Here is a 15875-nt window from a genome sequence, read left to right on the forward strand (position 1 = left end):
CACTCCTTTCAGGGGTTAGTCATGTTTGTTTTTCTGTGTACCACCAAGAGGATAGAGAGGCTTCAGTAATTCACGTTTATAAAGCCCTTTGAGATCCTGGGATATATAGAGCTGGGGATTCTAAGTGCTGTTGTTGCTGCATGTTGTCTTATTGCAATTGTATTATAAAATAGTAATATTTAAAAATGAGTGAGCTGGAACTTTGCAGTGTCTGCCAGAGATGCATATGTTTTTACAGAAGAGAACTTTATAGGAACATAGGGATCCCGTAAAAAACAGGCAGAGTTTTATTGGTATTAGCCTTCCAGGGTCGACTGATTAGTAATACTTCGGAGGCTGCTCAAGAATTGTGATTACCTGAGCAATGCTGGTTTGTGAAGAGGTGTTTTTAGTTAGGGACTGTGGTAGTCTCCTCATAAGATTCTTCCCTATTGGTACAGCAATTTCTTCTGCAAACTGATTGATGGGAACTCTTTCTGGGTTTCCATTATAGCTTGTATTTTTAGGACCAGCCACACACACAACTCTGAAGTGTCATGTGTAATGCCTCCCCTCCCCCACCCACCCTTAATCTCTCCTGGGTGTGTAGTGATCAAAAGTCAGTGCAGTTGGATAGTTTTTTGGTGGTCTGTATGAAATGAGCAGGTTTCTCCGTTCAGTTATTACAGAAATGATGTTCACATATCCAATCAAACATTTGTTAGTATCCTTGTTCATCTCAGTGGAGAGGCTAAGAATTGAGTGGTAGGGGTGTGGCACTATATGTGAAAGAAAGCCTAGAGTCAAATATAGTAAAAATATTAAATGAATCAAACTATACCATAGAATCTCTAGGGAAAGAAATTCCATGCTTGAATAATAAGAGTATAGCAGTAGGAATATACTACCAACCACCTGACCAGGATGTTAACTGTGATTGTGAAATACTCAGGGAGAATTGAGAGGCAACAACAACAGAAAACCCAATAGTAAAGGGGGATTTCAACTCTCTCCATGTTGACTGGGTGCATCACCTCAGGATGAGATGCAGAGATAAAATTTCTAAACACTATTAATCACAGCTTCTTGCAGCAGCTGGAACCCAAGAGGGTAGAAGCAATTCTTGATTTTGTCCTAAGTGGTGCACAGGGTCTGGTCCAAAAAGTAAATATAGCTGAACTGCCCAATAATAGTGACCATAATGTAATTAAATTTAATGCCCTTTGGGAGGGGAGGAAGTGCCAAAGAAACCCACTATAGTAGCATTTAGCATCAAAAAGGGGAACTACATAAAAATGTGGAAGCCAGTTAAAGAGAAATTAAAAAGAACAGTTACAAAAGTGAGATGCCTGCAAGCTGCATGAAAACTTTTTTAGAACACCATAATAGAGGCTAAAGTAAATGTATACCCCCAAATAAAAATAAACAATAAGAGAACCAAAAAATTGCCACCATGGCTAAACAATAGACTAAAAGAGACAGAGACAAAAAAGAGGTCCTTTTAAAAATTGGATGTAAAATCGTACTGAGTAAAATAGAAACTCTGACAAGTCAAGGGCAAAAGTATAATGAGGCAGGCCAAAAAATAATTTGAAGAACAACTAGCAAAAGGCAAAAACTAACAGCAATTTTTTTTAAGCACATCAGAAGCAGGAAGCCTGCCAAACAGTGGGGCGTTTGGATGATTGAGGTACTAAAGGAGCACTAGGGAAGTCAAGGCCTTTGTGCAGAAACTAAAGGAATTCTTTGCATTAATGTTCACTGCACAGGATGTGAGGAAGATTCCCACACCTCAGTCTGTCTTTTTAGGTGACAGATCTGAGGGACTGTCCCTGATTGAGGTGTCGGTAGAGGAGGGTTTGGAACAAATCAATAAATTAAATAGTAATAAGTCACCAGGCCAGATGGTATTCACCCATGAGTTCTGAAGGAACTCAGTTATGAAATTGCAGAACTGCTATATAACCTAATACTTAAATTAGCCTCTGTACCAGAGGACTGGAGGTTCCTGAAGTGATCCTGAAGGTTCCAGAAGTAAGCCTAATTTCAGTATCAAGCAAATTGGTTGAAAATATAATAAAGGACAGAATGATCAGACATGTAGATGAACACAATATGTTGAGAAAGAGTCAACTCTGCTTTTGTGAAGGAAAATCATGCCTCACCAATCTATTAGAATTTTTTTGGGGGGAGGGGATCAGCATATGTGTGGACAAGGGTGATCCAGTGGATATAGTGTAGTTGAACTTTCAGAAAGCCTTTGACAAGGTCCCTCACCAAAGACTCTTAAGCAAAGTAAGCAGTCATGGGATAAGAGGGAAGGTTCTCCCATGGATCAGTAACTGGTTAAAAGATAGGAAACAAAGAGTAGGAATAAATGGTCATAGTGGAGAGAGGTAACTAGCAGAGTCGCCCAAGGATCTATATGGGACCATTGGTCTGACAAATATGGCCATGATTATGTTTTTATGTTATTCTCTGAGGATAACTTATCATAGTGGGGAGAAGGCTAATTCAGGAACCTCATGGAGGCAACCTGCTATCTCAGGTCATAAGAACGAGTTTGTTTTGTTCCTTGGCACAGAGAATTGGAATGACCTGCTCAAGGCCACACAGAAACGTAATGGCATGGCCAAGAACAAAACTCAAGAATCCAGATTCCCAGTCTCCTGTGCTAACCACTAGATGGTACTCCCTGTCAGCATCTCTCTCTAAACTCTCTACATCTCTGTGTTAACAAGAAGACAGCTAAGTGGTTTTGACAGTTATAACACAAGTTACAAGTTGAAATGGATAAACGAGTCTGCTAACTTTTGTGTAGAGGTAACATTTTCAAAGCAGCAAATGAGAGGTTAGGAGGCAGGATTTATGTGCAAGCTGCAGGTGTGGCTTAGAACATATATCCCCAGGTGTTTCCAGCAGTCTGTGACATAACTTCATGGCCTCATCTTGTGTAATCAGAGTGTCCTTTTTGTGTATCCAGTCCAGAAAGTTAATTTTCGATATCATTTTGTCACGAGGAAGCATTTGAACATGCCTTAGATGGCCATTCACTGTAAACAGTAATTATTGACTTGAACTAGCTGGGCTATTGAACCTGTAGTCAGTGTCTTTGGGCACAATTGTAAGAGTTTCGGTTATAAACAAGCAGTCCCCAGTCCCTGCCCTCTGACACTGCCACCTGCTAGGGAGGGATTAGCGTTTATAAAGCAAACATGCTTGTTGTTAACTTCCCTCCCATGTAGCTTTCTGAATTTAGCTTTAGATTATGCAATCCAAGCCAGAAATGTTCTGGCCTGTGTTCCTTTCCCTGAGGAGCAGCTGGGAGCTGTACTGGGAAATCTTTATTTCTAGTAAACAGTGTTTTAAAGATGCTGACTCACGCTGCTGAATAGAATTGCTCTCATCATTGAAGAACAGTGCCCTGGGTCTGGGTGTACTGCCCAGAGTATCTTCATAGCACAATATTGTAGCATGTATCTTGTGTATTGAATACAGAATAGATGCTTATGACAAAAACAATTGGTGTTTATATAGCACAGCTTAAATATTCGCCAGGAACTGCCTCCACTTATGCCAGGACTGAATATGCTCCAGAGTTGGGAATTCTTATTAGCCAGTCTGATTCCTGCTGTAGTCGTAAATCTGCATATTGGTGCCTGTATTTTGCCCTGGCTTTCACAAAGCAGACACTTGCATACTGTTTGTCAGTCTGCTCTAATCATTTTCACCCTTTGCTATCCTAGCTGTGAACACCTGTGCCGTCAGCAATGGTGGATGCGAACACGATTGCGTGCAGCTGACCCTAACACAGCATCAGTGCCGGTGCCGGTACAATTACCACCTGAAGGAGGATGGCAAGCACTGTGTCCGTGAGTCTGCTCTGAGCACGTGGACTGAATTGTGAATTCAGAGGCACTCCTTCTCATTTGTCTTTGCTTTCCCAGGTTGTAACCGCAGCTAGATTTATTTAAAAGGAAGTCCAGTGCTGCAGGAGTTCCACATTGTTATTCCCATGTTCTCACTCACATTCCTAGAGAGGAACCAGATGTAAAATGGTTAATAATGATTTAGAGACTAGCTAACTGAACACAAACCAGGGGGATGCCACAACTGCATGCTCAGATGTGGAGCAGATCAGATTGAGATGTTGCACTGTAGTAAAACTGGTGCCAGTTCTGCTTATTATATTGCCTTGGACATCTTCTGGGAATTGTTTTGGAAGCTGAGGAAGAGCAGAAAGGAGCCTGGCCAACTCAAATGAAATTGTATGGGGACATACTCTCCTGAGGAAGTGAAGGAGCAGCAATATGTCAGTGGAACAGAAACCCCTGCACTTTCCTCCTGCCCCACGACAGATTTAAAGCTATTCTACCTCCCCTGCTGCACTTTATCGGGGAAGTGAGTTTGATGTAGGTAGAGATTACAAACTTTGTAAAGTACTTTGGGATCTTGTGGGGCAGTTGATGCTGTGACAGTTTGACAGATCCGACAGTTTGCGCACAGAGCCTGTGGGATAGGCATGCGCTGCCGGGAACTGCTTGGTAAATGCATCTCTGGTGACTCCCCAAAAGAGTTCAGGGTTCACTCTGTGTTTTGGGCCAAGTCCAGGGCAGTCCCTTCTGCAAATGAGGAGCTTTTCTCTCAGGAATGGAGCGTCTCTCTTGTATTGATGGATTGTAATAAATGAATGACAGTCTCTCCTGGATATCCAGGAACACTCGTCACCTTATTCTTCCAGTAGGTTAATGCCAGCAAGAGAGAGGATCTGTTTGAAATGATGTTTACTTTCCCCTGCTCTGTCCCTGTAGTGAGGAACCCATGTGCCAATAGGAATGGAGGCTGCATGCACCAGTGCCAAAATCGCCATGGAGCAGTGCACTGTGAGTGCCACCCTGGCTACAGACTGGCAGCTGACAGCAAGGCCTGCGAAGGTACAGTACCCACAATACAGCTTGCACAGAGAGAGACACAACCTTGTCTTGCTCTGTGAGGTATTGTTAATGTCAGTGTCTAACAAAGTGACGAATGAGCCTTATGCCTTTCCAGAGGTTCAGCTCACGAAAGCATCCAAGATTTCCTATGATTAGTTGAAATCTGGCCAGCAGCCATACTTCACTGATCTAGCAATGGGGCTGGAAGCCTCCTGTGAACAGATAAATAGTTCCTGATTCCAGCCCTTCTGTTTGCTGTGTCTCTGCTTATGGTCCTGACACCAGTGTGTGGGGAGGTGCAGTGGAATGTAAGGAATCACTGGGAAAAAAAAAATCAGAAACACCAAAAATGAAATGCTTGGTCTCTGGTTTGAGTCTGTGGCAGAGGTTTTGGAAAAGAAGAAGGGTACAGCCCACTATTCCCACCAACGTAGGCTTTTGCGCCAGTGATCTCTGCTTCCAGAAATGCAGTAGTGCAGTACAAAGACAATCATACGCATTTCCTAGCTGTGCACAAGACATGTGGCAACCGATTCAGCAATGGATGTTTGCCATATCCCCACCCCCCACACCTCTCCATTCTACTGAAGTTCCAGTTAATTCCATCATGCAACTATTTCCAGCTTTTATCTATCAGGAGGGACAAGAGACCAGTCTGCTGTGTGCAGTTCAGAAAGGAGCCCCGCAAACCGTCCTCCTCTTGAAGACACTGAAAGGCAGGGAGCTGTGCTCCTTCTGGAGGCCATTCCACTGCCAGAGCTGCTCTGCTTGGTTTTGGTAATTGCCCGTCTTTCTCTTGCAGACATAGATGAATGTGCTACTGGGCTGGCCGTGTGTGCACACAGCTGTCTCAACACCCGCGGCTCCTTTAAATGCACTTGCAATCCTGGGTATGAACTGGGGGAAGATGGCAAGCAGTGCTACAGTAAGTATTGACCGTCTTGGCCAGGCTCACTAACCCACAGACAATGAGGGGAGAGAGCTTGGTTTTGAGGGATGGGGAGGGAAGGAAAGTAAACAGTGAGGTAATCCTTGACAAACCTTTGTCCGTTGTTGTTCTATGTGAGCTGATACAATGAGTCCTAGGCATTTTCAGTGGCATCTTTCAAGGGAAGTTTATGGGGCTGCTTATTCTCCCACCAGGACAAGAGCTGTGCCGGGTCTTTGAAGGTATCATGAAACTGCCTGCAGTGGTTTTGATTGTTTTTAAACAGCTATTAATACACTGTGGACCAAACTCCTCTGCTCTCTGTCCTCCCCAAGTTGGTGAAACTGGTGAAATTGCAGAATTGTAACTGAGGCAAAACTTGATCTCATGTGTCCCCATCGATTCCGTCCTAGGGAGAAAAGAGACATTCGAGTTATGAAATGATGAAGCACATAAATTCTTTATCAGGCTAATGAAGACCAGCAGGGATAGCTAATTGCCCAAAGAGAAGACACTGGCATGTAAAGCTCTACTGTCCATTATTGATGTGATAAATAGCAACCATAGATGTCCTTGTTGTTATTAATCCCCTAGTAAATGCATTAATGTTGGGGTTTGTCACTACCTGTGTTCTTGCTTACCCTAACTGTTCTCTGCCTTACCCTGCCAGTCAGCTATGCAGTACACTGGACTGAGGGGTAGTAGTGTTCCCTCAGGCTTATCGGTTCTTATAAGAAACAACATGATATGAGATCCATCCTTCAACCCATCATTCCTGCTGCTACTGCACATACATGTGATCTAGATATTGACTTTAAAAATGTCTTTACAAGAGTAGGAATCTGACTGATGGGGTCTGAGAGTGACGTGCAGAGCTGGACTGATGCTGTACCCCATTTATCTATTAAAATAACACTGGTTTTTCCCCACTAGTATAGTTCCTTGCAGCTCACAGGCAGATCATATAAAGATATTTCCCTTAGCACAGTAGTTTTGTATTAAATTAGCAATGTTCCTTCCCTTTCTTGGATGGGGATAAGAAATTAAAGCAGGTAGGTTTATGGAGTATCAGATGAGAAAAGTAAATGCGAGTCTGGGAGCAGTGGATCTGCCCAGTTAATTTCTCTAAGCATTGTGAATGTCCCAGCAAAGAATCTAGTCTTCCCATGACTTCTGCTGCTAATTGGCACACAGGTGACTTGAAAGATCTGGACCACTCTCAACGCCTAACTGCTTTCTTATTCACATTGGTACTCATTTGTAAATATTACTGGTAAAAGATGCCAGACTGCCCGCTCTGGAGACTGAATTAGTACATCTGTTGGCAGCGGCAGTGCAAGCTTCACCCACACACACTGGCTTCTGCTGGCATGCGTCAGCCCTGTTCTGAAATGACCACTGCTAGAGGAGAGAGATTGATTCAGTCTCTGCAGCTCTTTGAGGCTTTGGCTTCTCTACTAAGGCTGACAGCAAGGGGCCCAATTTAGTGCTGTTTGTGGTGTTAATCTCCTTCAAGTGTCCGCAATGGCTACATTGTTAACATTTTTTTTGAAGCAGGTCTGCCTTTCATAACCCCCTCACTGTTCTGACAATGGCAGCAAAGGGAAAAGAATAAAACGTTCTTCATTTCGTTCTGAGATCTGAGTGCAAGACAAACCCTCCCTCTACCCACGGGCATGGCTCCCTGCCCGATGCCAGGAGAGATGCAGGGGCAGCATTCATGGCTTTCCATGCTCCCATCCCAGGATTTGACAAGTGCTGAAGAAAAACATCACGTCATTTTGTGATGGAAGTATCAAAATTGTTCTTTTGAAGCGATATATGGAACTGAGCCAAAATCCTCTCTGGGGACACATTCCTTTGTGTTTGCAAAGCTTTTAATTAGCTAGCCTGATTTTAAAATATGTAATTAATAAGTTTCATTTTGGCCATAAATCAGCTCAATTAAAAATCTTTTTTTATATCATTTGGCAAAAACTCATGTATCTGTTTGCTACTCATGTTTCTTCCAGCATTACAAGGAGTGGCTCCAACTCTCCCAGCTATCAGAATCTGAATATTTCTGTAATTAGCTCTGTGCTGCTGCTGCTCCAGTTTCTAGCTGTCATTAAATCTCTGTGCAGAACCTGCAACAAGATGATGCGCCAGATTCTGGCTGGCAGCATGCGCTGGAGCGTGCCCGAAGTCAACAGCAGGAGTAAGCGGTGGGCTTTGTCTGCCTCTTTTCAAGGCAGTTTGGAAGGTTGTAGGGAGGCTGCCTCACAGTTTGTCCAGGACAGGATTTGTGCAGGGATATTATGGGGCATAGCCTGGGATCAGGAGCTGTGAACTGCATGTGATCTGTTTGTGCATCATTTCCTCTCCTAGCAGTGGCCTCTACATACTACAGCTACCCCCAGCCCCTCTCTCCTGCACATTGTTCCTACTCTTCTTATTCCTGAGGGCTGTGCATAGACAGCCGTAATATGTGCATGCAGCAAAGCCTGCTTGTTCTGGGAGTCTGTTATCCCAAATGCTGGGTGCCTACCAGAATGTGGCTCTGTAAATCCAGGTACGGCAGAGAGGGCTCGGCCATGATCCCCTGGAAAAATCCTGTGTAAATGTTACAAGATGCTTGATAGATAGCCATACAGTATGTTTGTTTGCTTTCCAGGGATAGAGATGGAGATTGTGAATAGCTGTGAGGCCAGCAATGGTGGCTGTTCCCATCTATGCCGTCACACCAGCTCCGGCCCTGTCTGCTCTTGTAATTTTGGCTACCAGCTTGATGAGGACCAGAAAACCTGCACTGGTAAGGGAAGCAGTCTGCCCTGCAGAGATGGTTCCGTTGTGTGCTGAGTGATGCATTGTTCCATTAGAACTCAGGGTACTTCATTGTGCTCTGCAGGGGCTGGCGTGTCCATGTGGTCCTGCTGTGGTTTAGACAACTCTGAATTGGGGAGGGGCTGTGCTACTGAGCTATGAATAAGATTCCAATCTGTGCAAAGAGGGATAGTGCCTTCCTCAGGACACCGTATGCATTTATATTAAAGCACTGAAATATTGATAGTAAAAAAAAACACCTTAGATCAGTGAAGAGCACTTTAGTAAAATACGGAATGCTGTCTCTTCCACAGTGTAACCACCCATTCCTGTTCATCTCTGATACTGCCTGAATCTTGAGGTCTGTGCCCTGCTCTTTCAGGACAGTGGACTTGATAATCTAGTTGTTTTTTTAAAATTCTTTTTATTATTTATTTGCAAGGAGGGATTATAATATCTAGACTCTTCAGACAGTTCAAATCTGAACGGCCAGTCCTCCTTAAGTACTATACAGAGTACAGCGCCTCTAGTGGAAGTGGACGGTAGTGGCTTTCTCAGCTGTTAAGACTCTTACTGATGCACAGATCTCACATTGTGGTCCATGGAGATGCTTCTGTTCCGATGGTGAAGCACCTCCAACTTCAAGCTGTAATGTGTTGCTATTATAATCTCCTGAGGCTTTTCTGGCCAAACAAATCCAAGCACTTTGTTCTGTGCATAGTTCTTGTGTATCTGTCTTTGTTGGGCATCTCTGTAAATTCAGTTGCCATCCAAGTTGTGGATGAGACAGCAAACATAATGGAGGGTAGAACTAAAAAGCAGAGTAACCTGAAGTGATCTGAGCAGCGAGGGCTGCAGGCAGGTAGAGGGGATGTGAACAGCTCCCATACAATGTAGGGCTGTACTCAAGCAGCTGTACACATCACATTAATGGGAAGCTATTTTCGTATCAGTTCTTTTACATTTTCTGAATGCTGCCGTTCTCTCTACCCTAGCACTATAGTGGTTGTTGCAGGAAAGGTGAAGGATCAGGACTGCGGGTGGAGAAGTGCTCACAAAAGGATCTTGATTTTTAAGGAGTGCTCCGCCATATGCTTTAGAAAATGCTTTAGACCCACTGGGCTATGTGGCTGAGAGAAGCACCTATGGGTGGCTGAGTCCCTGCTTACTCTAAACTAGTGCTCCTTGGAAAACATTTCCTGCTGAAGGACACAGAAGATTCGTTCCTTTTTTGTGAGCAACGAAGAAATTAGCCTGTGGCTGGGGATGCACTTTCCTTCTTGGTGTTCCCTTGTGACTTATTTCGGGTACCCCTAAACCTGGCCCTGGAGGGGATGGACTAGGATATGTAGCCTCTCTCCTCCTGCTTCAGTGGCAACACTACTGAAACAACTGACTGTATCAATGGGTGAGACGGACCAGCCACCAACCAGGAATCTATCACTCAGTTCCATCTGGGTGTAGAATGGATGTATTCACACTGCGTAAGAAGGAAATGCAGCTTGAGCTCTCTGTACATAAATGCCATAAATTTGATGTGTGCATTTCACTTCAGACTGTGTAGTTCTGTGTGCCTCTTGACCATTAACCTAGTAGAAATGTATTGTAATGCTCAGTAGCCAGGCATTTCCTGTGTCAGTAAATTTAAACAGGTATTTCCTGTGGGGCTGAGTCCAGTGTTTAAACTTAGATAACCTTGGATGTATCTCAGCTGGCTATGGTGAATATGAGCTTGGCTGGGTCAATGCCTAGATCCTTCCAGGGGTTTCAGAGAGAGGTTAAGAAACCCTATATGTATTCTGTCAAATCAATCATACGTATGGTACTGTGTGCCCTGAACAATGCAAGAATGTATGGGATAATGGACGACGGTTATCTACTATCTGCAAAAATGGAAGAATACAGGGTAGTGACAGATGATAGGGAAATAACTTATGACTGATTCCATATAAAACTTATTTATGTGGAACTGGAAAGTCCCAGTTATCATATGATTTAGGAGACAAATCTGGTTCAAATCTGGTTCTGGTGCTTCTTCTTTTCATCTGGGCTCAGGGATCACTTTCCTTTTCACAACACCATCTGTAATGAACAGATTCACTCTTTTTCTGAAATAAGGCACAATGCACAAGCCATCACCGATGTAGTTGAAAGGAATACCCACTCTGCCAAGAGGAAGTTCTCGTTAGAGCAGCTGGAGAAGTAAACCTTTCTCTAGAGGTTTCTGGAGACAATAGTAACACCTCTGTCACTACAGTGCAAGATAAAAGAGAAGTAAAGTGGCAGTTAAACTTGGCTTTGCGCAGCAGGATCATAAATGCCTCCCCCAAGTTGTTTGATATAGGCCTGAGTAGTATTGGTTCTTCCCTGGCAAGTTTTAATAACAAAATAATAATCTGCACTCCCAACTTTCATCTGGAGGTAGCAAAGCCCTTTACTGGGGAACCCCCTAGGAAATATGTATGTATTCAGCCCATTTCACAGATGGGTAAACTGAGTTCCATAGGGATTAAGGACCTGACATTTTACTTTAGACAGAGCCGCAGGTGCTCATCACTTCTGAAAATCATGCTCTAACAAACTTGCTGAAGGTCACAGTGAGTCAGTAACAGAGCTGGGAATAGAACTGAGCCGTTTTCACTCCCTGTCCCTTGTACTTGACCACTAGACCCCACTCCTTCCCTAGTTTACTTACAATGATGGATATTGAGTCACTGTCCAAGTACAGTCAGATTCACAACTTGTCTTGGAGGTAAACACCAATGCTTCTTTTCAAAAAAATCCTACACTATTTAGGGACCTATGTGAGTAACATGAAGTTCGTGGAGATTTCCAACAAATAATCCAGCTGGATAGTTACATCTCTAGAAGAAATGTTAACTCTATCTTTCTCATCCTTATCTGCTGGATCCAGGGTTCAGATTTCCCTGTGTGGCCCACAGCAGCTTATGCTGTTGCACCTAAGACAGCAGTGCCTCCTTTATTTTAGTAGGTATGAAGTTGTCAGCTGTTGCAAAAGGAAGGGAAAATGATGTGCAGATATTATGTTTTAAAACATATTTATTGCTGATTTCTAAAATGACGTATAGTTTCTATTACTGATTTTAGGATGCAGACCTTTTTTCTGTAACTTCTGCACTTTACCTTTAAACAAAATCCCAGGCCAGAGAAGGAAGCTCATCAGACAAATTAGAAATGGAAAGGCCTGGACGGATGCATGTGTCAGCGTTCTGCAAAGCAGAAACTCTCAGATTTGTGCTAGCTGATGTGCTTTGTTTTCCATCTTTAGATATCGATGAGTGTGATGCTCGTTCTCATTGCTGTCAGCAGGATTGTTACAATTATCCTGGTGGCTACGAATGTATTTGCTATGCTGGATACAGGCTCAACACGGACGGTTGTGGGTGTGATGGTAAGCTGCAATGCCTAGCTGGACTGCGGTGGGCGAAAGAGGAAAGACCTTGGCTCAGCTCCTCTGCATTACAGTATTGTGTTATGACAGCTACAGGCGTGGTTGTCTTGATCCTTCCACTAGTCCTGTTATGCTTGGTTTTACAGTTACATGGAACTTATGATAAATGTTAAGTCAGATTTAAAGGCTTATTTTAGTTGATTTCTCATAGGCTTTTAGTAGGGGAAAAGGAGCAAAGAAACACACAAGCCAGACAGAGATTAGCTGCAATATAGTAGCAGCTAAAGAGCACAGTTTGGATCCAACCCAGAATTTCCCAAAGTTGGAGTGTTGGTTTGGTCCCATCTCTTCTAACGCTTCATAGAAATGTCATTTTGTATCACATGTAACAGACCAGTATTCCTAATAATTTTGGCCTTGGAGTGGCCCAGGCAAATGCCAATGTATCTGCAAATCTATAGCTAGGGAGATAATGACTAATGCAAGCTCTGAAGTGAGATAACATGAAATTCTTCCGTATGGCCCCAAACAGCTGGCCATTTCTTCCAATTATTTCTCCCAGTGAATGTCAGTTTTTCCATCAGTTCTGAGTAGCTCATTTAGCCAGTCAGATTACAGTAAATGGGAGGGATTTTGGGTTTCCATTCCCAGATGATGATCTGTTTTGTCACTAGCATAGATATCCAGCCCCATTTCATGTTATTAGCTGGAAGATTAAATTGATCCAACTGGCACAGCATATGTAGGCTGATTCTTAAAACTGGGGAAACTTATTTTCAAATATCTGTGGTTCACTTGCTTATGTGATCTTTGTTCAATGTAAAAGAAATGTTGGTAGGTTTGCATAGCTGAACAGGACAGAAAATGAGATGATCTGTTTATCCATAGATATTGGTAGGATAAATAAATATCTCAAATGAGAAGGAGAAGTGATTCTAATCCATTCTGCGATGTGGTGAAAACAGTTCTGGAGCCTGAAGACTTCTATCAGCCGTGCAACGTCCCTCAGCACAAAGTATCAGAGGGGTAGCCGTGTTAGTCTGGATCTGTAAAAGCAGCAAAGAATCCTGTGGCACCTTATAGACTAACAGACATTTTGGAGCATGAGCTTTCGTGGGTGAATACCCACTTCTTCAGATGCATGTGGTGGAAATTTCCAGGGGCAGTATATATATGCTAGCAAGCAAGCTAGAGATAACGAGGTCAGTTCAATCAGGGAGGATGAGGCCCTGTTCTAGCAGTTGAGGTGTGAAAACCAAGAGAGGAGAAACTGGTTCTGTAGTTGGCAAGCCATTCACAGTCTTTGTTCAAGCCTGAGCTGATGGTGTCAAATTTGCAGATGAACTGAAGCTCAGCAGTTTCTCTTTGAAGTCTGGTCCTGAAGTTTTTTTGCTGCAGGATGGCCACCTTAAGGTCTGCAATAGCGTGGCCAGGGAGGTTGAAGTGCTCCCCTACAGGTTTTTGTATATTGCCATTCCTAATGTCTGATTTGTGTCCATTTATCCTTTTCCGTAGAGAGCACAAAATTGATTTAATTTTAGAAAGTTGGGCAGGAACAGTAATACTTGCTGTCAGCCTCTGAATTCTATGTATACCTTGGCATCTCTGACCTATACTGGACACTTCTCTTATCTGCATATGTAGATATAGTCCCATGTATATTTTTAGATGTGGATGAGTGCTCCTCAAATAATGGTGAGTGTGAGCACACATGCCAGAACCTGGTGGGGTCCTTCCAGTGCAGCTGCCGGATTGGATACAAACTGGATGAAGACCGGAGGAGCTGTATTCGTAAGAAACATTTTGTGTGTGTGTGTGTGAGAGAGATTTTCTGTTGAAGATATTTATGTATTAAATCTTCAACAGGAAACAATACCAAGTGAAAACAAGGGTTTCATATATATACCCTTTTCCTTCCCTTACACGGTTTTCACTTGGTGTCGTTTCCTTGTGCAACTTTTGTGTATAATCCAATCATTTTTCACTGCAGAGAGGTCAGATCTGAGATTTCTTAAAGCAGTCTGGAGGGGGGTTGATGTACATAAAATAAAATAATAATATGTGGAGATATACCTATCTCACAGAACTGGAAGGGACCCTGAAAAGTCTTTGAGTCCAGCCCCCTGCCTTCATTAACAGGACGAAGTACTGATTTTGCCCCAGATCCCTAAGTGGCCCCCTCAAGGATTGAACTCAGAACCCTGGGTTTGCAGGCCAATGCTGAAACCACTGAACTATTTCTCCCATCCATTTTTTTTTTTTAAAGGAAGACTTGAGTCTAAATGCTCAAGGCTTTGAAAGTATGCTGGGTGGCAGAGCTACTATTTATTAAACCCTTTCTGAACCTTTGCTGGCTTCTTCACAGCTCCATTATTGACACAAACTGCTACTATGAACTGTATTATCATAAGCGAATGGAATACCTCTGCAGCCTACAACAACACAGACAGAACTATTCCCCTGCTTTCACAGAGACTTTCCTCCTGGCAGGGTTGAGATTTCCAAACAGCCTAGGGGAATTAGGCATACGTCTTCCATTAAGACTATTATAGGCTGCAGGGGGGTTTCTGATGAATTATGGTGATGCAGTTCATGGGAGCTGCTGAAGCGCTGTGGAGAATCCAGGAAAGGTCAGGAAACGGGTGAACAAACTCTAACATGTGCTCTCTTTTTAAATTTTAACCAGTTTTCACTTTAGCTTCTGAAAGGAGTATTTGTACTGCATATGTCAAAGTAGCTCTGTCGTATTTAGGTTATAAAAACTAAAATGACAAACAAGATAAGAGGACCTAGGTTGTGTGACAGAACAGACTCCTGGAAAATCTGATCTCTCTGTAAATACAAAATATAAGCCTTTCACATAGATTTTTTTGGAGACACTCAGATGCTCACATGATGGGAATGGTATAAAATTCTAGACTGAAAGAAATAAAAGAATGTGGGGGAAGGAAAGAGACAGGGAATGAATCACAGTCCCCAAAGTGGCCAGGGATAGTTGTGTGGGTCACGGGAGTAGACTCTATAAAACACTAAATCAGTACGGAACCAATGACTCTGTCAGATCTTGTTCTCTTTTCCTTCTTACTATTTCATATTTTTGTGCTCTTTGCTAATCTCTTGTTCCTCTCTCATTTCACTTCTCTTTAAATGTCTCCTCTTTGGATTGATGATTTGGGTGGAAACGTTTGCTCTTTCCCCATGGATTTTCCCAGCTCTGGATGACCCCATGGAGGCCCTTGACGGTCAACGCCCCATCATACGCCCTATTCCTCACATTGCCATCCTGCGTGATGAGTTCACCCAGCTCTTTGATGAGGAGTATGAGGAGGAGGAGGAAGAGGTGGAAGCAAGAGGAGAGCACACACTTTCGGAAAAATTTGGTAGGCATTTTGTAGCAGGGGCATGTGGAAAATTCTCTGGTGTCTTTAGTAGCAACACATTTGGAGTGAACTTACATGTCCAAATTTGCACATGCAACTCAGTGCATCCACAGTGTTTGTCATGTACAAAGCCTGCATTACTGCACAGATTGGGTGAGCTGTCAGCCATTCAGCACATGCAGGTTGGGTAGCTGAGTACCCAGCTACAGTTTCTGCGTGCAAGTAGTGGCATGCAGATGGAAAAGTGGTGCCCCTCCATTTTACAGACACCATCAGCTGCATTATGCAAACTTGAGCATTCACAGTTGTAAGGCAAGGCTCTCAATTTGTCTCTTAAGGTGTTAACCTATTTAAAACCAATATCTTGTCTTGGAGTACTAGTTTGCTGCCAAACTGAAGAAAATACCTTCACACACCCTTTCTTCACTTGTGAGTTTGGA

The 15875-nt window shown here is 43.2% G+C and overlaps 1 protein-coding gene across 6 annotated transcripts in view; it reads left to right on the top strand.

Moving 5' to 3' along the window:
- MEGF6 (multiple EGF like domains 6) overlaps nt 1–15875 on the top strand; it is a 226540-nt gene that overhangs the window by 170336 nt on the left and 40329 nt on the right. For 5 of the 6 annotated variants that reach the window (XM_050931678.1, XM_050931674.1, XM_050931677.1 and 2 more), the window contains 7 exons: nt 3726–3851; nt 4791–4913; nt 5716–5838; nt 8495–8632; nt 11933–12055; nt 13724–13846; nt 15268–15435. In XM_050931678.1, the coding sequence (XP_050787635.1) occupies nt 3726–3851; nt 4791–4913; nt 5716–5838; nt 8495–8632; nt 11933–12055; nt 13724–13846; nt 15268–15435 (924 nt within the window). The remainder of the gene's footprint in view (nt 1–3725; nt 3852–4790; nt 4914–5715; nt 5839–8494; nt 8633–11932; nt 12056–13723; nt 13847–15267; nt 15436–15875) is intronic. The other variant, XM_050931675.1, reaches the window with a different exon arrangement.

The sequence above is a fragment of the Gopherus flavomarginatus genome, chromosome 21 (assembly GCF_025201925.1).
Source record: "Gopherus flavomarginatus isolate rGopFla2 chromosome 21, rGopFla2.mat.asm, whole genome shotgun sequence".
NCBI classification, from domain to species: Eukaryota; Metazoa; Chordata; order Testudines; family Testudinidae; genus Gopherus; species Gopherus flavomarginatus.